Source organism: Camelus ferus, chromosome 23 (genome assembly GCF_009834535.1).
Source record: "Camelus ferus isolate YT-003-E chromosome 23, BCGSAC_Cfer_1.0, whole genome shotgun sequence".
Taxonomy (NCBI): Eukaryota; Metazoa; Chordata; class Mammalia; order Artiodactyla; family Camelidae; genus Camelus; species Camelus ferus.
Window position 1 is genome coordinate 33,437,562 of NC_045718.1, and position 26,348 is coordinate 33,463,909.

The 26,348-nt window shown below is 34.0% G+C and overlaps 1 protein-coding gene across 4 annotated transcripts in view; it reads right to left on the reverse strand.

The window, feature by feature from the left end:
* MARK1 (microtubule affinity regulating kinase 1) overlaps window positions 1-26,348 on the reverse strand; it is a 97,507-nt gene that overhangs the window by 21,084 nt on the left and 50,075 nt on the right. For 2 of the 4 annotated variants that reach the window (XM_032466662.1, XM_032466661.1), the window contains exons 4-9: window positions 18,900-18,948; window positions 17,600-17,665; window positions 13,878-13,948; window positions 9,100-9,156; window positions 3,888-4,124; window positions 3,681-3,800 (exon numbers count right to left, since the gene is read on the reverse strand). In XM_032466662.1, the coding sequence (XP_032322553.1) occupies window positions 3,681-3,800; window positions 3,888-4,124; window positions 9,100-9,156; window positions 13,878-13,948; window positions 17,600-17,665; window positions 18,900-18,948 (600 nt within the window). Of the gene's footprint in view, window positions 1-2,604; window positions 2,808-3,680; window positions 3,801-3,887; window positions 4,125-9,099; window positions 9,157-13,877; window positions 13,949-17,599; window positions 17,666-18,899; window positions 18,949-26,348 lie in introns of those variants that run through there. The other 2 variants (XM_032466663.1, XM_032466664.1) reach the window with 2 other exon arrangements.

Genomic DNA, 26,348 nt, shown 5'->3' on the forward strand with positions numbered 1-26,348 from the left:
GCCCAGGAGAGAGACAACAGAGAACTGAGCTGAACATGAGGAAACAGAAGAAGGAAAACCTACAGAGGTACAATCTATAGTACGTGATGACAAAATTCATTTTGGGAATGAGAGAAGGATGAAATCCGAGAGGGTTCTGAGGATTTTAACTGAGGGGCCTGGTGGAACAAAGCAGCCATGAATTAAGTAAGAAATACAAGAGCAGGAAGAGATTTGGTAGTTGGAAGATAAACAATTAAAAGCAAAATAACAATAATCCAAAATTTCTGATATTTCTCAGTTCAACTGTGTTTATTTGGTGCTCATTTCATAACCATTATTATCTGTCCACATCATGGACAAACATGTATGTGGACAAAACCAATTTTTTCTGAAAAAAAAAAAAAAAAAAAAAAAAAAAAAGATCAAAGACGACAGAGAAAGGACAATAAGGAGCTTCGCTTGAGGCTCAGATTTTGAAAGGTAATAGTCTATCTTGGTTAAGGACTGGAAAATGAAAGCATATACAAAGAGGGGATAGCAGAAAAAATGTTTAGTTTCTTTCTAAAAAAAAAATCCAGACACACCAAAATGCCAATAAATAGGAAAAAAAAACCCAGCATACAACATAAAACACAAATCCTTTCAACATTATATGTGATAGCGTCCTTTCCATTATGAGTGCAATTAGGAAGAGTTGACAGCATCCATAAACACAACCTGAAAAAACTGTACAACTGTTTAGATCTAGAAACAACTACAGGTCAGGTAAGTAGAATGTGAAATTAATTTCATTAATTTTATCTTCATGGAGGATGAGGTACATAACTTATAAGACCTTATGAAATACTTTAATGAAGTACACAGTCATATGTGAGAAGCAACAGGAAGATGTGTCAGTTAAATAAGTTTAATGAGACAATAAGCAGCAGATTACTTAAATCAAGATTCCTTATATCAAATTTCAATATTAGTGAATTAGATACTCAACTAACGTGGAAAAAATACATTAAGTTCCATTTTTTTAAAATATGGGAATTAACAGGGAACTATTTCGTATCAAAATGTACAAAGCTAATACAAGTCTATGAGGCTGATTAACCAGACTCCTTTAGACAAGCAGTTAAGGAACACAGAGAGCTTAGACATGAAGAAGCACACAACCTATTCATTAAAAATATTGAGCATTATCTCTGATGAAAGAAATACAAATCAAAGCAATTATGACAGACTGTATTACTACCATAAGGGCATCAAATACTAGAAATTATTCTATCCAATAATACTCGAAACAAGCTGCGGAGAATAGGTACCTTCAAATGCCTTAGGTCACATACTATCTTTTGGCAATGACACATAGGACCTAGCAGACTATTTATACTGTTTGACCCCATAATTATGGTCTGGAGAATTTATCTCAGCACATATCCCAAAGTGCAAAAGTATATCTCATCATTTTTAGCAAAAACTACTCATATGTGCAACAAGCAGAGAAGAATTTAATAAACTTTTATTCATAATTCAAGGAGAACAATATTGCTACTGACAGGGAAGGTCACTCACGATAAAGCAAAAAGTATGTACTAAAAACATTTAAGTTAAAAAAAAAAGAGAATGCGATATGACACGAAAGCATTTTTACTATATAAAAATTTGTTTATACTCTGAAAATTGGTGTTTTGAAAATAGTTGTTTTTATAGTCTATGGTTTTTTTGTTGTAAAGTTGATAATAAAGTTGGTATGAATAAATAAAAGTGAAGACTAGTAAATTTCATCATCGCTATTTCAAGGGGAGTTTCTTAAGATACGGTTTAAGAAATCTTTTTCTTTTTTCAGGAGCGTCAGGTTTCTCTGGAAAGTCATTTCTGGGACTCTGAAGCAAACCAGCTTTTGTATGGTAGTATCTGCAATATTATGATTGTATTTCCAATGGGGACTCATGGTTCTGTGGCTGGAAAACTTAGTTTTGACAAGCTGGAACAATAGATTCCAGACTATATTCGAATACATCAGGTTTAGCTTCTGATGAGCAAATGTTTTAATAATAATTTGGCTTTTAAATTCAACTCAGAGAATTCTAATACTTTGATCTTTCATATCTTAATGCTAAGGATAAAAGACTTAAATATTTGGCTACTATAAATTAATCATCATTAAGATACCAAGTACATCTTATCAATTGTCCATAGAGACTTGTAGCATCCATTCCTCCAAAATATCTTTTGAATGGTCTTTTTGTTCTGCTCGTTAGCTGGGCCAATGCCCCAACTCTGAACATTTTATTAAGTGACAATCAGGTAAACTGGGCTCCAATGATAAAAGTGGGTCATAAAGCAGGATTAAGAGAGCCTCATGTTCCAATAAAATTTTAGAACTGATATGACAGTCAACAATTTTGACTTTTTAAATATTTCACATAATGTTCTACTAAAATGGTTGAAAGTGAATTTACAAAAGTAATAATATGAAAGCGGGCTTTTTTACTGCACAAGTTTCTCTGTTAAAACATTATTAACATATCCTCTTACCCTCAAAGGAAGAAAAATACCACAAAAATCATAGGAAGGAACTAATCACATTTAAACAAATAATAAAGTAAAAAAACCTGATAACTTATTCACCGATATAAAGCACTGAAAATATTTCCCAGTGGAAGTCACCATCCCTTAACTTCCATCAACACATATGGTATCTTTTAGTGAAAAGTACTTTGGAAATAAAATTACAAAGCCCAGACTAACCTGAGAGCTCTGTACACAGGGATGGCTCACTATAAGGCTGCCTCCTAACCAGCATGGAGTCCGTGCCAGAAGGCCCCATTGCTACACTAAAAAAGTACAGTTTAAATGAGGTTAATTCTCTGAATTTTCTACCCTCTCTATTAAGGCAAATAAATGAAGACAAAAAAGTATTAGCGAACAATACATGCTGAATCTCTGAAATTATCTTAGCACAGGCTAAAATATTCTTGAGAACAGATGGGCAAAATACTTAAGAAATAAGTTGTCCTGATTGCAGTGTCAGAAGGAAAAAAAGTTAGACATTTTGGTTATGTGAACCTCTGATGTTACAGGCTGTAACATACTTAACACTTTTATAATAGTGTCTGTCACTGTAAATAATCTCACACATGGAATGTATGTAGGCAACACAACAGTGTGTTCAGAAATGAAATACCTGTTTCCAATGTGTTCAACTTAAACATCTACAAGTTTTCTGTAACTCATGTTGAAAGGGTTCTATTAAGTTTTTTTACTATCAGATACTAATTTCAGATACAGACAGGAAGTACTCACTGGATTAGAATTTTCACTATCTTCTCTTATCCTTGAAATATTTGTACTTACTAAATACAAGGTTTCTGTATTGGACCAAGCAATTTCTGACACAAGCCAAGTTTTCCTCCTTCAGCTAAGTCAAATTTAACCCTATTTTGATGATGTTTTTAAATTTAACTGCAGGACAAAGAAGAAATAAGTCTTTAGAGAAATCTACTGTACAATTTTGAGTAGTGAAAGCATCACGACACTTTCTCTCGCTCTAAACAAAAGGCAAATTAGATGATTTGGCAATTTTCCTAAAAAAAAAACCCAAAAAAACCAAAAAACAACCCTGGGAAAAAAATTACTGAAAATGCTCTTCAGTTCCTCGAATGTTTTAATTGTTAAACTTTAGATCTGGAGTAGAAAGAATTACTTACTTCCAAGCTGCCTCTCTTTATTGGATTCAGCACTAATAACTTCTTCAGAAGGTTTTCACAGTCGGTGGACATATAGAAGGGAATACGGTACTTCCCTCGTAAGACCCGCTCCCGCAGTTCCTTACAAAGAAAAAGGAAGCGCTTACAACCGGCTTTGGAAATCATCGGGCTTGGGGAGAGGACATTCATCCGAAATTTGGCTGATACCTTTAAGTTCTGGCCATCGAAAGGCAACGAGCCACTGACTAGCGTGTAGAGGATGACGCCGAGGCTCCACACGTCCACTTCGGGCCCGTCGTACTTCTTGCCTTGGAAAAGCTCGGGAGCGGCATAGGGGGGGCTTCCGCAAAACGTGTCCAACTTGTTCCCGACTGTAAATTCATTACTAAAACCAAAGTCAGCAATTTTAATATTCATATCACCATCAAGGAGAAGGTTTTCAGCCTAAGAGGAAAATAATAAAAAGGACAATGTAAAGAGCCTACATAAAATAAAACGTTCATTGTAATTGCTTCAGATCTCAAACACGTATTTCTTGTCTCTCATTTTTAAGTCTAACACCAAATTCAGAAGCCCAGGAGAGTACTTCAGTGCACAGATGTTCAGAATTACATCTATATAAGACTGAATTTTAACACCATATAGGAAAGCTCTCATATGTGTGCATGTATATAACTGTTAAAGAAAGGTTATTTAAAAACAGTTTTCTTCCATAGGTTATTTTAAACTTTTTTTTTCCTCCATGGTAAGAAACATCCTGGAATTGACCTATTTTAAAGAATGTAAGTCAACATAACACTAATCCATCTTGGGCTTAAAGCAACAAATTTACCCAAATGTGCTCTGGTTTAACAGAGTATCATTGGTTGATGCAAGACTTGAGCGTACATCTAAACCAACTGCCAGTCAAGTTCTGTGACCACTGAATTCATCCTTCAAGCTCTCTTGAAGAATGCTTCCTCAACAAAGTTCTGTTCTTTCAGTAAAACAAAACACCACCATACAGCTTCCATTAGATCTTATCTGGTTTAAGCCACCTTTCAGTTTTCTAAAACTAGATTCTCTTCTGGAGGTTTATTATGGTAGAAAGAAGTGATTCCCCCTCCATGTTTTGAAATGCTGGTTTTCTAAAATCTTCCTAAATCAGAATGATTCAATGAAAAACTTTAAATGTACCTTTTAAAATGCAAGGAATTCAGTAAAGGCTTTGCTTTTGAACGTGTTTTGTTTCAAACTCTATATTGCAACTGATAGACTAACAGAGTTACAGCTTACTTCATAGGTGCGTTTTATCAGGTTACAAAAAGGCGTAAAATTTGACTAAGATGAAAATCAGAGTTCTTTAAATCACTGGAAGGTCCAACAGTCAGCAGAGCCAGGTACTCTGTCCATCATACATATCCCCGCCGCCCCCCTCTTCTTCTTTCTTTCTTTTTTTTTTTTTAAGGTATACTGGGTTGGAATATTTGTTTTCATCTTGTTTTAGAAAATGGATACATCTAACACCCATAAATATGCAAAAAATATGGTATCACTTATGACATAAATATAACACCACATACATTTGGGAGATTCGTATTAGATCGTAATATTATGGACTGTGTGGGAAAAAACAGGTTATTTTGATGTTCTGATGTAAGGACCCGGTCACTGTAAATTTCTGAGGCTATCTGGGAGCAAGCAGACTTTTCCCAGTCTCTGAAGATGTCTGGATGGGTGGCAAAGTACCCAGGCTGCCTGAGAAGAGGAGACCGGAGAGGATTTTGAGGTCTCCTTCCCTCCACTGGACTGGAGGGAAAACACAGGGTACTGAACATGATTTTTTGCAGATTTTTTTCATATAAGAAATGAGATGAAAAACTGGGAGTCAAGCATACAGGCAGGTAAATAGTCCTCTTCTTTTTCTTTGTGGCAGTGATTTCCCTTAAAATAGCTGAGGGAGGAAACTGAGAAATGGAGATATTTGGAGCAGCAGAAAATCCATAGCTCAGAAAAATGGAGCCAAAACATGGGATTACTGAACAATTGTTCTAAAACAATTGTTTAGGACAGTATATTCATATTTAACAGAAACCAGAGCTAGTAACTGACAGGGGCAAGGGAAAACAAGTTAAAAAAAAAAAAAGACTCCTAGGTAAGAACATGCAAGTTAAATTTGGAAAAATAGAGAAAAAGGAAAAAAAACCTTTTTTACACAAGGACCTTCCTACCTTCATTTAAAAAAAAAAAAATCAACCTGGCCCCAAACATTTTTTTTTAAAAAAAATTGTTATTTTTAAATAACAAATGTATATATTCATGGTATATAACATGATAATTTGATACATATATGTATACACATAATGAAATAATTACTTAAGTCAAAATAATTGTCATAGTTCCTCAGTTACCTTTTTTTTTTTTTGGCATGTGTGATAAGAACACTTGAAATCTACTCTCTTAGCAAATTTCCAGCATTCAAAACAGTATATTAATTTTTTGGATTAGACATCAAAAGCTCAGGCAACAAAAGCAAACATAAACAAGTGAGACTACATCAAATAAAGAAACTTCTGCACAGCAAAGAAAGCCATCAACAAAATGACAAGACAACCCATAGAATGGGAGACAATATTTGCCAACCATATCTGATAAGGGGTTAATATCCAAAACATGCAAGGAACACATATAACTCAATAATAAAACAAAAAATACCCAAATAGATTAAAAAATAGGCAAAACATCTGAACAGACATTTTTCCAAAGAAGATATACAGAGATCAACGCGTATCTAAAAAGTTCCTCAACGTCACTAGTCATTAGGGAAATGCAAATCAAAACCACACTGAGATATTATCTCACACCTGTCAGGATCAAAAAAAATAAAAGATAAGAAGTGTCGCCAAGAACATAGGGAAATTGGAACCATTGTGCACTGTTGGGACGACTGCAAATTGGTACAGCCATTCTGAAAAAGAGTACGAGGTTCCTCAAAAACTGAAAATAGAACTACCACATGATCCAACAGCCCCTCTTCTGGGTATACCCGGAGGAAATGAAATCATTTCCTCTGAGAGGTATTTGTGCTCCCATGTTCATTGTCACAGCCATTTCTTGACTATTACACACTTCTTATTCCAAAGTATGCTAGGTTATACTACTTGCATGCATTTGATTTTCACAAAAACATTTAAAACTTCCCTTATTTTCTTTGAACCTTAACATGAGAATGAGCACTGGCTCTTACATCAGACAAACCTGAATCTGTGCCCTGACCTTATTTCTGACTGAATGGGGCCTCAGGCATTTTTAATTAAGGACAAAGTCCTACATTTCCGTATTAAAACAATAATAATGGAAACAAATCTTCTAGCTTTTAATGCTAGATAACTTCATGTGCATATTTCCTTCATTTGCTCAGTGAAAACATTGCCTTTTAAGAAAATATAGCTATAATTTATGTCAGAGAATGCTTTTTCTCTGTTCTCTTCTAGGACTTTTATGGTGTCATGCCTTATATTTAGGTCTTTAAACCATTTTGAGTTTATTTTTGTGTATGGTGTAAGGCAGTGGTCTAATTTTGTTGATTTACATGCGGCTGTTCAGCTTTCTCAACACCACTTGCTGAAGAGACTGTCTTATCTCCATTGCCTATTCTTGCCTCCTTTGTCACTGATTGATTGAGCACAGATTTGTGGGTTTATTTCTGGGCTCTCATCTGTTCCACTGATTTATATATATCTGTTTTTGTGCCAATACAATGCTGTTTGATTACTGTAGCTTTGTAGTATTGTCTGAAGTTTGGGAGGGTTATGCCTTCAGCTTTGTGTTTTCTCTCAGGATTGCTCTGGCAATTCTAGGTCTTTTGTGATTTCATACAAATTTTAGAATTATTTGTTCTAGTTCTGTGAAAAATGTCATTGGTTTTTGATAGAGATCACATTAAATCTATAGATTGCTTTAAGTAGTACGATCATCTTTAACAATATTAATTCTTTCAATCCAAGAGCATGGGATATCTTTCCATTTCTTTGAATCATCTTCAATTTCCTTTATCGATGTTTTATAGTTTTCAGTGTATAGGTCTTTCAGATCCTTGGTTAAGTTTATTCCCCAAGGCGAAAGAAATAAAAGAAAAAATAAACAAATGGGATTGAATTAAACTTATAAGCTTTTGCACAGCAAAGGAAACCATCAACAAAATAAAAGGACAATCAAAGAAATGGGAGAAAATATTTGCAACCGATGTGACCGACAAGGGGTTAACATCCAAAATATACAAACAGCTCATACAATTCAATAGAAAACAAACCAAAACAAAACAAAACAAAAATAGCCCAATAAAAAAATAGGCAGAAGACCTAAACAGACATTCCTCCAAAGAAGACAAACAGATGGCCAACAGGCACATGAAAGGATGCTCAACATATCTAATTATTAGAGAAATGATAATTAAAACCACAATGACGTATCACCTCACACTGGTCAGAATGACCATCACCAAAAAGTCTACAAATAATAAATGCTAGAGAGGGTGTGGATAAAAGGGAACCCTCCTACACTGTTAGTGGGAATGTAAATTGGTGTAGCCACTATGGAAAAGAGTATGGAGGTTCTTGAAAAATTAAAGATAGAGCTATTATATGATCCAGCAATCCAACTCCTAGGCATATATCTGGAAAATATAAAAACTCTAATTCAAAAAGATACATGCACCCCACTGTTCACAGCAGCACTATTTATAATAGCCAAGACATGGAAACAACCCAAGTGCCCACCAACAGATGACTGGCTTAAGATCTGGGGTGTGTGTCTGTGTGGAATAATATTCAGTCATAAAAAGAATGAAATACTGCCATTTGCAGCAGCATGGATGAACCTACATAATATCATACTAAGTGAAGTAAGTCAGACAGAGGAAGAAAAATATTATGCGGTATCACTTATGTGTGGAATCTAAAGAATAATACAATGAATCTATATACAAAACAGAAACAGACTCACAGACATTGAAAACAAACTTATGGCCACCGAAGGGGAAAGGGAGGTGGGGAGGGATAAATTAGGATTATGAAATTAACAAATACAAACTACTACACAGAAAACAGATAAGCAACAGGATTTACTCTATAGCACAGAAAACTATATCCAGTATCTTGTAATAACCTATAATGGAAAATAATCTAAAAAAATATACATATATAACTGAATCACTTCACTGTACACCTGAAACTAACACAATATTGTAAATCAACTATACTTCAATTTTTTTTTAAAAGAAAAGAAATACTGCCTTTTATAAAAAGTTGCTATGAGAATTAAATGAAAACTAAGTACCCTGCATACTGCCTGGCAGAATTAGGCAATCAGAAAGATAGCTCTAATAGTACAAATATCTGTTAATAATTAAGAAATTTTTGTTATAAAATCAATGGCTTACCTTAAGATCACGGTGAACAATGCACTTCTGATGACAATACTGTACAGCAGACACAATCTGAAATAAATATTTGAATAGATTCAAAATCATTTTATGGTTAAAAAAATCTCAATTTTTCCCCAATTATAATTCCAATTTTGAGAAATTACTAACTTAGATTTCAAAGTTACATTTAGTAATTTTACTGTTTCTTTAGTTCAGAAAACTATACAGAGTGATGAAACTTCGACTTTTAAATTGGATAATGTGGAAAAGTAGTATTCTCTTGCTTAAATACACTAAAATATTTGTCAGAGTCCATGAAGATTTTGTATGCGCTGTTATATTTTTCTGTTTACATGATCAAATGTGTACAATTTATAAGTTTTGGTCAAATGGTTTATTCCAGTGTTGGAATAAGAGTTTTTTGGCACACATGGATCAGTATTCTAAGCTAGATGGCTCAAGTTCAAAATGCAAAACTCTCTTTTAGGAATTATATTAAATGTGTTCAAGGCATGCTGCTTTCAGGAAGCCAAGTGACTAAGAACTTATCAACAGGGTATTTAGCAACATACTATTTTTGTCTGTTGATATATAAAGAAATGAGAAAAATTTTGAGCCTTAAAAGGAGACGTACTTATCAAAAGAAAAGAGATAAAAATGAAATTCAATCTTAAAGCTGCTGCTAATTCAACTGGGCAAAGTAGTCTATCCTCATAACTAGATTTTGTGTGCAGTCTTAATTTTTAACTATTATCTAGGGCTTTTGGTGACAAGGGTGAAACAGGAAGGAATTTAATAATTTAAGGGCCCAAAATACAAATGAGAAATAGGTTATAAACAATCCTATGACAGTTATGTACTTTATTACATAAAATACAGGAAAAGAATGAATCAGATAGCAGTCAAGCAGGAGCTCTTTTATACATATATCTGATACATAGGATGGCCATTTTAATGCACAGCAGAACATTCAATTCTGTGGATTCAGTTAAATGCAAACACAGTTTGAATGTTGAATATTGGTTAGGCATTTACAAATGGGGATAGAAATGAGATTTTTTAAAAGTCTAAAGGAGATGCAAAGTATGACCATGCTAATAGGATACTGGTTAGGAAAAAAAAAAGCTTCAAAGTAGTACAAGTGAAAGCAATATTTCAGTATTATAAAATTATTCTAATGTATATTAAAATGGTTCAAAGACAGAGAAGACATGAATTCAAAACAAAATCAACACACAATGAGTAAGATGCAATTCAATTAAATTCATTTTGATTCAACAGTCAGTTTATTGAGTACCTGCTATGTGCAAGAAAATGTGCTGGTTGCTAAGGGAATATAACAAATGAACACTACACATGAACCCTGCCTTTAAGGAGCTTATAGACTGATTAGGAGGAAAGGAGGGAAAAATAGGTATATGAGTAACTACATATAATACAGATAGTATCATAGAAGAAGAGGTACAAAGAAGTGAAGGAATAATAAAAAATGAAGAATAATTTCAGTTAGTAGGTGATGTTTGATCTGAGCCATCCATGAAGGACAGTGGTGATTTGGGGATGGGGAGGCAGAGGGTGAGGTGGTGAAATGCACTGATGTTGAGGCAATACAACATATTTGAAAAACAGGTGGGAAAATGGTAATACTGGGAGTTAAACCTTGATAGGCAGGTTGGTAAAAAAAAAAAAAAAAAAAAAAGCCTCTGAATTCCAAAGTAGGCAGGTACTACGGAACCATAAAATGTTTTTGAGCAGAGCAATTGCAAGTAATCATAATCAATGAAGTGTGTCCCCCCAGATAAAGCAGAATCCTACAATGAATTTATGTAGTGTTAGTTTTCTTAAGCAACATGCTTCTAAATTCCAATCTCCAATTTTCACTAAAATATGTTCATTAATTAAGAGATACACATACACATTATGTAAACATTAATACACCTTATTGAACATACTATATAGGCTACAGTGTGTTCATACTTAGGGCTGTTTTTGTATCATGGATGACAGAAATGTGCTGATAACAGTATCATTCTTTTCAAGTCACCGTCTCTTGGTACAGTGAAGGCATGCTATAGATAACGACTTGGTTACCATGAACAAGCATCTCACATCAGACAGAATGGTCCCTACGAAAGCAACTCTATAGGCACTTCTGGAATAAAAATCTCCCAAGTTTTCAGGCCTTATGAAGGGGAAGATAATTAAAGACAATGCTCTGAATTAGGTATTCCTTCCCCCCAAACTCTATGACCTCTGACCTCTAGCAGACAAACACGGTAGTTCATAATATTACCACTCTTATCTTCTAGGGTTCACTGTCTTCTGGGAAAGAGAAGTTCTGGCTTCTGATTCACTGACATCCACAAGCCCAAGTTTTACTGCATTATTCTATGGCCGGACCCTCCCATCTCAAAACTTTCTGTACATCCATTAATTGGATATAGGAACTTCCCTATGATCCTTTTGTTATGAATCTTGAAAAATGATTGACAATCAGGCCTGCAGTGACCCTAAGACCAGACATGTCAATGTTTTTTCACGAAGAGCAATTGTGGGGGCTGATTTGCAATTATTTTTAAGTGGGTCAGGAATTCCTAAATTTTTAGTAGTAGTCTTGATATTGGAAAAGCTAAATCAATATTATGCTTTTCTTGTAGGCCTTGAAATCTTAAGGAATGCAGAGCATGATATGGGCTAAATTGGTCTTAAACTATCCTAGTGTCTGATACATTTAGTAGTAGGGTCAAGGATACATATATATACACATATATATATATGTATATATATATATATCCTTACCAATACAGTACATTCTCCTTCACTGTTAAACTTTTTAAAAGTAATTTTATGAAATAAAGAGCAAATAAAAATAAAAGTAAATATACATTTATTAGAGTTTTAGTTAAACCTATAAAGAAACATAAACTTATCAAAAATAAATTTAAAAACAAATGTAACTTTTTGCCAAATAATTATAAAACAATATGTGAGTGTATCTCTGGTTTTTAAAAATGTGAATTCATTATCTATTTAATTTGAGGGGAACACATAAAGATAGCAAATACATTTAATATTTATAATAAATACATAATTATTTTAAAATTTCCATTGTTTTACATCTTAAATAGCATTCAACACTCAACTTTTGATTTCAAAGTAACTCAGACTTAATTTTTAAAAAGAGCTAATTAGGAATTATTTGGATCTTTATGAAAATATCTGCGTCCCAGCCTCCCCTCCTGCTGGGCAAAGATGAGCAACCTCTTTAAAACAGCAGCTGTTTTCACCTTCTCTGATTTCATATGGTACCTAGTACAATTTTTGAACACAAGATGTTTCCAATAAATAAATAAAACCAACTGACTAAAAAGAATAAGAGTGAGTAGTAACAGTCTCCTTAAAAAATATATTAAGATCCCAATGGGAAGACTGAATGTTAACTGGAATTTTCCTCCTAGTTGGCTACTAACTAACATTAGGGTGACTGAGGTGGAAAGAACAAGGTTATCCAAGGTGATGACTATACCGCTTTACTTAAGTAAGTGTGGATTTTCAATACAGGATAGAAAAGAATTTAACCTTATGTGGCTGAACACCATCCAGTTTCTCAGTGTTGCTTCCTCATTACCAGTTGTCTTTAGATTCAGCTATTTTAAGATGAATGTTGCTAGGAATCTATCCTAAATATAAGGACTATGCACATTTTTGGTTTAAAGAATTTCATATACTGTATTCCAAAAAGTAATGATTCTGTGAGATATTAATCACAGAGGTTTCACAAAATAAACTCACTCCACGATCAGTTAGGAGAACGCTATGTCAAAAAAAAACCAAACCAAAAACCAAAAAACACCGAACAGGTTTTTTTCCTCCTCTCTTCTTTAGGACTTCTCCAATTGTTTATATGTCAACATAGATGCAAAATCTCTCAGAGGAAGATCTCATATCAGTAGTCAGTGTTTCCCAATCGTACTGATTACAGCATCCCTTTAATTGCAGAATTAGGCGTACAAAAGACATACTGGACTATTTTTTAATGAAATATTTTAAATTCACCTAGGTAAAGTTTGGGGTATAGTAAGTTGTCTGCTAAAACTTTACTTCAGTAAATTTTATAAACAATTTACAATTCATTGATTTGTCATTTCTACAGTATGTATACTAATTTTAATTATATCACTCCTCAGAATTAAAAACAAAATCCTAGATGAACTTAAAGTATTTTTCCTTATTTTAACATTTCTGTAACGAATCATATTCAAGTTGACCTGGCAATATAAATATCTTACCATATTCTTCTCCGCACTGGCCAGGTTCCTTGCCTACTTGACTAAATAAAATTGATTGGAGTCTTTAAATCCACAAAAATACGAGTTCTAACACCAAGAAATTTAAAATTATTTTTAAAAATATAATAACCTCTTTAAACACCACACATTTATACTGTATAAAGCTAATTATACTTGATAATATTATTGGATAAAGGATTAAGTATTTTCTTCTATCTCAAGTCTAGTTTGTATTTCTAAGACTATCAGAGTTACTAATAAGATGAGTCTCACCTATAAACATTTTGCTATTTATATGATCTAAAAACAACCAACTGCAACTATTTTAAATTTAAATTCAGGAAGAACAGATTTCTTTTTCAGTTTTTCCATTCTTAAAAAGTGTAAGAAAGTAGGAATTTTTCTTTTTAAAGTACCATGTACTCTGAATCGCGGTTTGTGACAGTGTCCACTGTACATCACTAAAAATATCAACAAAACAAAGTTGAAAACTACTTTCCATACCTGCCTAAATTTTGCACGGGCCTCTTTTTCTTTCATTCTTCCATGGGCAACTAAGTAATCAAATACTTCACCTGAATCAGAAAAGTAAAGCAGGCAGTAAAATATACATAGATTTTCAATGAACAATATATGCAATGTCAAGTTTTTGCCTTGTTTTTAAAAACGCTTTTGCCCACACTTTTCTGACAGCTCAATATAAATTGCAAACTATAACATAAATAGAAAAAAAAAGAAAAAATACATATAAAATTGAGTATCTGTAGCAGCTTATGATTTAGCAAAACTATTAAAAACATAAGAAAACTTTCTTTCTGCTTTCAAGTATTATGTAAAAATACAGTCAACTCTTTATTATCCATTCTAATAAAGGGAAGCCCCGGCGTGGGCAATCAAAAATTACGTATGACTTTGTATTTGGGGCATATATTTTGAGTAACAAAGTTGTATTATGTTGGCTGTCTCCCTCTCTTAAAGTCATACAGTCTTGGTCAAATTCCATCTCACTCCTTCCATCCACATTGATTTCTTTCTTCTAAGGTCTATACCAATATGCTCATTCTCACTGTACTCATTTCATCCGTTTTGTTACTTAACTATTTATTATACAGAATTAAGTCATCCTCGTGTGCATCTCCTATTACCCCAAGTGAACTGCAGACTCCTTGAACATTGTCATCATATCCATATTTTATTTGTATTCCCCAACCCCATGACAGAACACAAAGTGGACAGACAATACATATTGAAATAATTTAAAGATAACTAGATACTATAAACATTCTCTAATAGATCATTTACATGTCTGTTTTTCATTTTTCTCTAGTCAATAATATTTTTAAAAACCCCACAAACCAATGTTTACTTATATTATTAAAAATAAAATATCCTAGTGTAAGGGGTAAAATTTTTGTATTCTTATAATGTGAACCATATAGAGACACATGTGTATTAAAGACTCAAAGCCACTTAAAGAGTTCTTCTAAAGTACAGTGAAGTGGTTAAAAACTCAGGTTTTAGAATCAGACCAATGTTGGTATGAGTCCTAATTTAGCCCTAAGTAGCTACTGGGAGACATCAGAAAGATTTCTTAACTTTATCAGGACCCAGTTTCTCCCTGTTACCTGTCTCACGTGGCTACTGTGAAGATTAAATGAAATAATGCATGTGCTTATTTAGCACAGTGACTGGCATATAGTAAGCACTCAATAAATTATATATTTGTATCTAGGTATATGTAATGATGTATGTCAGATGAAACTAAGACATCTACAATGTTAGACAGCATATTATATCAAGCATACATAAATGATTAAATGGGATGATGAAAACAGAGAAATGAATAAATGCTCTATTGACCCATCATAGTAGTTAATTCTAGATATGTGAACTTAGGCTGGGAAAGACATGGTGAGTTCAAAAATCTGGACTACTCTCCAGTTCTGCGTGGGACACTCATACCCTGGATGTTTACATGACTCAGTCCTTTACTCATTACATATTATTTGTTTATGATTTGCTTCCCCAACTAGAATGTAATCTTTCTGAGGGCAGAGACTTCATCTTTGCATATCCATGTGTTCCTAGCACCTAGAATATCACTAAATACATAGTAAACATTTAATAAATATTGTATGCATGAACAAAAGAAGGAATAAACACACCATTCCAGAGTAGCCCTGATATCTATTTTTAATAGACTCCTTTGAATGAAACATGGTTCAAAATCATAAAGGAGTTCCCCACCCTTCTAATCACTGAAGATCTTCTGCCCCATTAGTGACCCAGAATCAACAGATCTACTCCTGGCAAAGAGGCAGTTGTCTGACTCAACTAACCCTTGTTCAGCTTAGGATTCTAGTGTGCATGTCAGGTTCAATCCTAAATTATCTAGAAATTTCAAAGTGTTCTATTTTCCAGAGTCCCCTTGACATTTATAGATTAAAAAGGCAAGAAGATGATTCTAGATATACTGCTACAGAACCATGATGGTTTTGTTACAGGATCACTGACTGGCGAGAGCCAAAGAAAACCTACCAGGAGGAATCAGAATTGAGTAAGGGACCACCTGGTTTTGGCCGAGTTGCAGTGCACATCTCTCTACACTACACCCCACTGCCCTTCCCAGGCCACTGAAGGAGAGCACTGATGGCCCCATGTGCTGTCTATGACTCCAGCCATTGCTCCCCTTCATAAGCACCAATAGAGAGTTGACTGTACTTACCATTAATCGTTAAAGCAGTATACATATTAACACAGCCTTTGGTGGACCTTCATAAAAATAGAACAGTGTCCACAGACCTTTAGCAGTCTATAATTTCTCACATAAGTATGTCTAGCCCCATTCTCTAGACTTCAGATCACGAAAAGGAAAAAAGTCAACTGAACTAAACACTCAGGGTTCCCACACTGATGAACTGTTATTTAAATGTAACTAAAGGATAGAAAAACAGAGAAATAGTCCATTATGTGGTATTTGTAGGTTCATTAATTTTATTATAGACTGATATTCTATGCAAATTTGCACGGCTGTATTAATATTTTTTAAAATCCTATAATAACAAACATTAATGACATAGGTTTTGGGGTTAAAAATCTACATTGCAATATTTTAAGTATGAAAAAAAGCTCTGTAAAAAACCAAATCTATTAAAACTTTCAATTTGCACAAAAATCTGAAAAAAGCAACTAAAATGTCTAATATTTGTAGTAAATTTTTTTAGAAATCTAAGAGCCATTATAAAAATACACAGCATAGATGATATAGACTAAAATTAATCATCTTTATTCTAGTTACAGAAAATCTGAATCACCATAAAAATCTACACACTTTATTACCTAAAAAGATTCAAAACTAAATTCAATATTATTTTTTTCTACTGATTAGCAAAAAAGTTAATTAGCCAAAGTGGCTGAAATAATTTCTACTGCCCTCCTGCTTCTTCAATTGCTTAAATTCTCTAAGCCCTTAAAACCTTCAAGTATTCTCATTTTATTTATGAAATGATTTAACTCCATAAACTTTAAACTTGTTTCTGAGGAAGTTAAGGCTTATGCCTAAAAGAACAGTGATTCTCATTTGAAGGAAAGTGCAGGAGATGAAAATGACTTATATTTCAGTGTTTAAAAATCATTCCTATTTTTGACACTATATAGTCAAAATATACTTTATATTCTAACAGAAATGTATCTTACTATTTCCCTGTCAACTCAGTCTTCTAACTTATAAAATATATAGATCAATATTTGTTTAAATTAAAAGATTTTATGGATTATCTTGAAAATGTATGTATATTGAGAATCTGTCCTTTATAAACAATTAGTGAAATAAAACATTAGACCTAGAACATACTTTTACTATAAACTTTATTAAATATATTCTGAATCTGAGACTTTCTGCTTATAGTCAACAGCTTCTAATAATAACATCATGATATATTATAATATTTAGATAAGAGAATTGAAACATTCACAGATAATGCAAATTTAGAGTTTTGAAAAATGTGCCTAAGTAACTTTCAAATAAGCCAAAATCCAACTTTTAAATGTAGGATCAATAGGTCTTGAAGGCAAATACTGAATTTTCAATTTAGAGATATCATTTAAAGGCATTTTACTAAAACTATAGATTTACTAACAATGAGAACACGAAGGTTATCATGAACATTTAGATGTTAACAATCTGTATGTCTCATAAAGGTAACTTTCATTCCCCTCATCCTTACCCCCACTCGCGTATTCCATGACTAAATAGAGGGTCTTCTCTGTTTCTATAACTTCAAACAATTTTACTGAAAAAAAGAAATTAGAGATAAAATGCTATAATTGTTAGCACATATTGGATATGTGTTAAGAAAATTAAGGTAACACTAAACCAGTGGAAAATTTGAGTATTTACTAAAAATTATTAATTACCACTTAAAATTTCTCTCAAGTTATTACTAGCATGGAAGAAAATCATTTACCATGAAGTGATTTGGAATCAACTGCTCGGTCAAAAGACAGTTACGTTTCTGGGATTAAAAAATCAATCCTTAAAAAAAAAATTCTTTTTCTAATTAGAGTAAGGTAATAAAAAGGAAAAATTTAAAATCACAATAATAAAATTTTAATTATAGCTTAAAAAGGTACTATTATTATAATGAGCCTATCAGAAAATGTTAAATGGGGGTGGGAGTACAGGTCAGAGGTAGGGTAAATGCTTAGCACGCATGAGGTCCTGGGTTCAATCTCCAGTACTTCTGTTAAAAAAATAAATAAATACACCTAATTACCCCCTCCCCCTCAAAAAAATCAAAAAATAAAAAACGTTAAATAATCTTTGGTACAGAAACAAAAAAAATTTATAATTATGTGATATTTTTAAGTTTCTGTTTAAAAAACTACTAAATTATCATACTTGTGTGGCTAAAATTATAAACCACAAGTAATTGCATTAGTATCTCTAATAAACAAAGGATTTTTTAATGTGGAAAAAACATGAGTTTCAAAAATAAATAGATCAAGAGAAGAATTGCTTTTTAACTTCTTAAAAGCCAATGACTTTGTATAATACATGCAATCAATAAACTTATTTGTAAATATGGGGGAAAAACAGAACTTAAGAAAAAAATTCACTAAAGTTGAAATCAACTATTTTCTTTAAAAGCCAAATTACTTATTTTGCTTATAAACTATGATCAAACCCAAATGCATATTATCAAGTTATCTAGAATTATTTTTTATAAATACCTAGAGAAATTTAGAGATCTCTCTTTAGAGAACTTTAGTAAGAAGATACAAAAGCCATTTGTATGCATTAACTCCAAGTCACATATGTTATTTTAGTGGAGAGCAGAAGGTAGCAAGGCAGTAGAAAACAGCAATGTGTAGCCTTCAGTTTAACTTCTTTATAATCTGTTTTCACCCAAAGTATCACTTTCTCAGGTTATCACTTTTCTTCTTTTTATTTAAAACTGTATCTTTTCAAATTGTCTCAAATTAAGGAAAATACTTCATCATTAATTGTATGTATAAATTTCATACCTATGTTAGGGTGATTTAATATCTTCATTATTCGTACTTCTCGAAACAACTGTTGAAGAAAACAAGTAAACATATTTCTGTTAAAAGTTACACTCAAGCAGAGAACAATCAAAACATCTATTTGAAGAAATTCATTTGCTTACAAGCCACTACAGGATCCTGGTCAAGTAAGAGGTTTATTTCACAGTCCCAACTCTAACCTTGCTGAGACTTGGGTTCCAGGACAACTTTAACTAGATAAACTCAAATGGTTGTGTGTGTGTGTGAATATATCATATATAATAAAATAAAACATTTATTCAAATATTCTTCATTACTAGGAATAAAAGAAAAATACTGTGGAAATGAAACTAAATGATTAATCACATGATTTTTATCCAAAAACATCCATCCCTGGGGGGTCTGACTCTTTAGTCATCTCTACTGGTTGATCAGACATTTTATAAAAGATTAAATGATCTAAATCTACATTTAAATAAAACCAGACAAAAGAAACAAACTACCTTTAGTAGCATTTTTTAGGGAGACTTGTATAATAATATTAAAAATAATAAAAATATATTTACCACTTTCTATAAAACCAAAATAAAATAAGTTACTTGAAATATAAATGTTAAAATTTCCCTTCCTTTTATTTTACCTTTTATAAACAATGTATGACCCATTTTTCAAAAGCACCTACTTTTCAAAAGCATTCCTACCAGCAATGAGAGTTTCTGTTGCTCCACATCCCTGCCAGCACTTGGTGTTGTCTGTGTTTGGGATTTTCACCATTCTAATAGGTGTGTAGTGGTATCTCATTGTCGTTTTAATTTGCAACTCCTAACAATGTATGGTGCTGATCTTTTTATATGCCTCTTTGCCATCTATATATTTTCTTGGATGAGTTGTCTGTTCAGACCATTTGACCATTTCTTAATCAGCTGTTCATTTTCTAAACTCTTGCCAGTTCTCAACAATACCAGACGCCAGTGGACAGTAGGAAGCATGGACTACTCATCAGATACCACGCAGATTCTAATCTGTAACACCAGAGGATGAGTCTTTCCCATGAGCAGCCCTGGAGGTCCTGGGCAGAGGGAGCCAGGAGTCACATACCCTTACTTCCTCCTCACAGGTCTCACAGGGGTGAAGGCGTTGGTCTGAGCTGGGTGGACTCAGATTAGCAGAGGGCACAGTGGAACCTGGGTGGGATAACAAGAGGGAGGATTGAGGGGACCTATTACCCCAAGATGGGAGATGCTGCCCCTGCCCAGGGCTTCTCAGGACTGGTAGCAGGGACAGAGCTCTGCAGGGTCTCCTGTGTTCCTGGGAGAGAGCGGTAGTCCACTCAGAACACACGCAGTGTTTTTATCTGGGCTCCTGACACCACCTGGGCCTCCTTACTCTGCTCACCTGGTGCTCCCCCTCAGAGTAAGGCCCTCACCTCCTTGAGAACCCTAAAGAGGAAGTAAGGGAGGCAGCTCATCCGATGACCACTGCCCAGGGAGTCCTTGGGCTGTAGGCAGTGCTAGGGCTCTGTGGCTTAGATTTTCAGAGGCTCTGTACTTCTGGTTTCAACTTTTTTTTTCTTATTATAACACATTAGCGGATACAATTCACATATGACATGGGCAGAGTAAATTCACATATAACTATAAAATCACAACTCACAAATTTGATGATCCTCCATTTTACTGTAAGCAGAGTTTTTCCTCCAGAAAACAAGTCAAATATCATGCCTGCTCTTGATTTTTGAATGGCTTTCATAAGCCCATTTTATAAGCACTGAGTAATAAAATCACCCATTTAAACATCTGAAATATAATTTTATAAGGAAACATACCTATTTGTAACTAAAGTAATTTTTTAGATAGTAACATTTTCTTTTTAAAAAAATTGCCTTTTCCCCCGAACTTCCACCCACAAAGCAAGAATGTATTATAAAAAATAAATACAAATAGTCCCTATTTGGTTTTGCTATACTATACAGATTTTAAAGTTTTTGGACTTGTTAATAATATGAGTAGCATTGTTGTAAGTTACATTTGCATTCATCCATGTTATCACTATTGTGTGCTTCTAATAATGTCCCTGATACCAATGCTGTTCTCTTACACTTACATGTAAGTAAATAATCTGTTTTCTTCATCTATTCTTGCTTTCTTATTTAAACTTTATTCATCTATTAAGTTGTTAGGTACAGCTGTACATTTTTGTGCTTTTGTAACTGGCCTCCACAAAACCAAGTGTTCCTCAGTCTCTCCTCTGCAAAACCTGCTGAGTGACGCCTGTGCACCCTCAGTGCTGCTCCAGGTGCTCCCTGCACCCTATGATCCACAGTTAAGCAGCAAGCTTACCAAAGGTTATGGAGGCTTCAGACACATCTGTCAGTTAGAGTTGTTACTGCAAATAGATAATTTAACTAATATATTAGTTTTCTATTGCTGAATAACAAATTACCACTCCCTAGCAGCTTCTAACAACACACATTTATCATCTCATAGTTTGTGTGTGTCAGTCACTGGTGCATCAGGGTCACAGATGAACTGGGTCCTCTGCTCAGGGTCTCGCAAGGCTGCCATCCAGGTGTTCTCCAGGCTGCGCTCTCATCTAGAGGTGTGACTTGGGAAGAACCGTCCACTTCCAAGCTAACCCTGCTAATTCTGTGGGCAGAATTCATTTCCTTACAGCCAGAGGGCTGAAGACCTGGCTCCGTCTCCATGCTGGCTCTCCAATGGAGGCTGCTCTTGCCTCCGAGAGACTGCTCATTGGTCTTGCCAAGCAAGCTTCTCCAACGTGACCCTTTACTTTAAGAAGCTAGCCAGGATACTCTCCAGAGCAAGTAGGCTGGCGAGACAGTCTTACATAACATAATGTAGTCATGGGAGGGAAAACCCATCCCCTCTTCCTAATTCTATTGGTTAGAACAACTCACAGGTCCTGCTCACTGCTCAAGGGGAAGGGACTATTTGAAGGTGTGAACACCAGAAGGCAGTGATCTCTGGGGGCTGCCTTAAGGTCAGTCCAACAGGATTAAATTTTACATAAACCAATGAATTATAAATTTCCTGCTTAACAAAACAAAGCAAATTGAACACCTTGTAAATACTAGATAAGAGTTGTTAAAGAATTTTAAAAATTCTATCTGTATCCCTGCAGCAGTTTGCTGGTCTAGTAACATGAAGTGTGGGTGCTGCTTTCCCCTGCAGGTGATGCTCAGTTCCAAGGGACTGTCAGGACCCTGTTTAGACTTTCTCAGAGATGTTAGGCATTGAGGGATTTCATATATATGATATGCCTATGTTAACAAAACCCTACAGATTAAACTTTCAGCTTTTTACTTTCCAGGATCATCATTTTGCTCTTTTTAGCTTCCAGACATCTGAATGGAACATTAAATATTTTACAAAGTTATTGCTAGTAGCAGTGTAACAACTTAGGCTGACTTCTTAAGTTCTTCCCAAGAAATAGTAGTTCAGAAAAATCTGAATACAATAAGTATATATTACATGATTCCTAACTTTAAAAAAAGATTGTTTAGTATTACTTCCCAAACTGGACAACTTATAGTCAATTCACTGCTAAATAATAGAAGGGAATATGCTGATAATCTGTGCCACCTTGTCAAAATTTTATCTTCCTAAATAAATGATAAGACTCTTATTTTTTATGAACTAGTACCAATTTTATATTGCTAATGTCTTTCCCAAGGCCTTGTACAATGTTGGGCTCAAGTTGGTGCTAAGTAAATACAATTGTTTGAGGTATCAAGTCAAATCATTTTAGAGAGAAGGTACTAAGTATAAAATAGATTAAGCTTGAAAAGATGTCCAACCTCACTAGATAAAAATCATGGAAATTAAAACTAGATACATTTTGCTTCTATAAGGTTGGCAAAAATTAAGAAATCCGATAATCTAAAGTGCTGACAAAAATGTGGAGCAACAGCAAACTTCATACAATATTAGCTGAAGTAGAAATTGGTACAACCATTTTGAAGAACAATTTGACATTATTTAGTAAAGCTGAGGATATGCAAGCCCTTCAACCTTGCAATCCTACTTGGAGAGCTATGCCATTCTACACATCTTTACAAAAAGGTATACACAATAATCATCATTGCAGCATTGTCTTTAATAGCAAAAACAAAAAGCTAACTAGAAAAAGAAACATTAAAACCATAGGTACAATCTAAATATAAACCAACAGAAAAATAGACAAACTGTAGTATTTATCTATTGATAAGAGAATGAGTAAACCCTGGCTTATTCATACAATGGCATACAATAACAGTGAAAATAAATGAACTAAACTATATAGACTAACATAAATAAAACTGTTAAGACTACAGTAAATAAAAAAACAAGCTGCAGAACAATAGGAAGTTTAAAAAATAAATAATATATAGCATTTTATGTACAGAAACACACACGTGGAAATTTTTTTTTAAAAATTAAATGGGAATAAGAAAGACCAAATGCAGGACAGTAGTTATTTTTAAGTAGAAAAAGACAGGACTAGAACCAAGAAATGACATACAGGGTTTCAACTGTATCTGTAATGTTCTATCTAGTAAAAAAAAAAAAAGATTAGAAACATTTTATTCTAATAAACATTTTATTCCAATAAATAAATAGCATGAGAAAGCGACTTTTTTTTAATGGGAAAGATGTTTTGAAGTCTCCATCTAAAAATTAAAAATAGACTAGTATACAATGTCAACAAACTGCCCAACTTAGAAAAAAATAGGAGTATGACTCCTATTATTAAACTATTAAATAACTAAATGAGAATATGATTTTTAAAACAGCCAGAGAGTAACTCTAAATTTCATAAGTGATTTAAAGATTCCTAGCTTCCTCCATTTCCAAGAGAAAATTCTTCCATATCTGTTTCAGTAACTATGACATAATTTCCTGAGAACATAGAAATAGATGTATGCTTGGCAAATAAAGGCCAAGCAATTAAAACAGAGATCTTAAGAGTCAGAGGCAGAAAACAAACATCAAAAACAAAATCCAAACAGAACCACTACCAAAATCAAAGCAAACACTAAAGAGATTGTTTACGATGAATAATTCTTGGTTACGAGTGTTTAATTTTAAGAAGGGCAGGTGGACTTAACAGTGTTGTGGAGACAGGAAGAGTTTCCCTGAAGAAATGACTCTAAGGCTGAAATGTGAGAAATGAGTAAGAGTTGACTAAGTGAAGAGGGGGTGATAAAGGCTTACACACAGGGTGGGGTGAAAAGCTACAAAGACCTGGTGACTTGAATAAAGAGTATGAATAGGAGCAGATGAAAAAGAGTCACTGAAGTCAGGGGAGCAGGGGATGAGGAGAGCGGGGAGAAGCTTGGGGTGTTGGGGGACCATGAGGTGAAAAAGAAGGTAGGGCCTTGTATACCATATTAATGAATTTGATGTCTATACTACCAAAAATGGAATGCCATCTAAAAGTTTAAATAGAAGGATGACATAATTAGACATACTTTGCATTCTTGATGACTTTTTAAAGTGTATGCGTGTGTGTGTGTGTGTGTGTGTGTGTGTGTGTGTGTGTGTGTAGGATGCAAAATGAATGCATAAAGACTGGTTAGAAGGCTCCTAGGGTAGTCCAAGGGAGAGAGAATGGTAGCTTTGTCTGGAGGGTTGTGCCGGAAAAAAAGACAAAAGCAGACATTCTCAAAAGATATGTAAGCAATAAAAGAAGCACAACTCAAGGATGAATTAGATGGTGAGAATGAGGAAGAGGCAGGAGTCAAGGACAGTTCTGAGGTTGCTGGCTTGCACAACCTGGAGGACAGTGTCATTCACTGAGAAAGGACGCTGAAGAGCACCCGGTGGGCAAGGGTATCGAGCAGGTGGGGCAGAAATCATGAGTTCACTTTCAGACATGACGAGTTTGGCCTAACTTTGAGGGATTACAAGCAAATGTAATATACAGATTTGTGAGTTTGCTTACAGGTGATAATTTAAACCAGTTACCTTTGAGACAGCCTACAAAGAACACAGGGAGAGAAGTCTTAGGACCATGCCTTGTAAAGCTCCAACATTGAGTGGCGAACAAAAAGGACAATGACTCCATTTAAAGGAAACAGAAAAGGAGGAGCCAAAAATGCAGAAGAAAACATAAGGAGAAATATAACCTTCTTTCAATAAATATTTGGTAGATTAAGAATTAATTAATGAACACATGTATTTGGTTCAATGACATACAGCTTGAACCATAAGACAGTTTCCATTTCTAGCTTTACTTTTTTTTTTTAACTTTTTATTTCTTCTAAATTTAAAAAAAACTTAAGTCACAATCACAGATTGATTGGAGAAAAAAACAAAGCATTGGGTAATGTGTCAGACATTCAGATTAATTACCAGATCCAACCTTATAAAAGCATTTCTCCGAGAAGACTGCACACAGCTCTCAGAAGAGATTCTAGGCTGCTGATTTAATCACACTCAAAAGCTTGAAGACTGGAAGTTTCAATTTGAGGGATAATAGCAAATGGATTCTTAATATGCTCTTTGCGTGCACTTGCTCTGGAAGGCATTCTGCATATCTGCATAATAGTATGTCACTGAACTCTTTGTCTAATAACTAAGAGGGCCCTTTTTTAACCAGGTTTAGAAAAGTCAGATTTTTGGTCAGTGAACTGCTTGAAATACAGTTTGGTGTTTACAGAAAATCTGGTTATCTTATCTTCAACATGTAAACCATTGATATTTCAGCTAGACATTAACATTACTGATATCACCTTTTAAAAGAAAATTGTTTGTACACCTTCTCCTTCAAATCCATTGTATTTCAGTGTGAAAGATATACTTCCTACCAATTCTTCACACTGTTTGCTAGAGACATCTTTCAATAGCCAAGATTTGATGATAGTCTCTGTTTTCAGTATCCCTTTAAAACCAAATCAAGATCAGATGTATGTTAGTGACCAGAAATTTCATGGACTATGAAGCAATGAATGACTGGGCATTAGGTATGATCTTACTTATTCAGGTAGAAGTATCATTCCTTGCAGTATATATAAAAAAAAATCAGTAATGATTCAAAGACAACTTTTGCAGTCAAAACCCAGCTTACTAAATGCTAACTCTTATCATTTAGGTTTTCATCGACCCACAAAAGAACTTGTCAAAACTCTTCCTTCAAATGATCCACACACATGAAAAGAACTGTATGGAAGAAGTACTTAGCACAGAGTGGTTTTGTGCAGCTACAAAGTGAAATGTGCTACACAGCATGCGTATGTGAGAGTAACTACTATTTCAATCTGTGTCCAACAGAGATTTGTTAGAATATTATTACCAAGGATCTTCTGCTGTGTCCTTGATCAAAAATCTTTGTCAATAATTTCATGATTGCTTTTACAGATTTGGTTTCTTGGTAATTTGCTAAAAGAAATGTAATTCTGAAATGCTTCCATGGTTGTGTCCTCCTCTCTACCTTTAGTGACTAGATTCA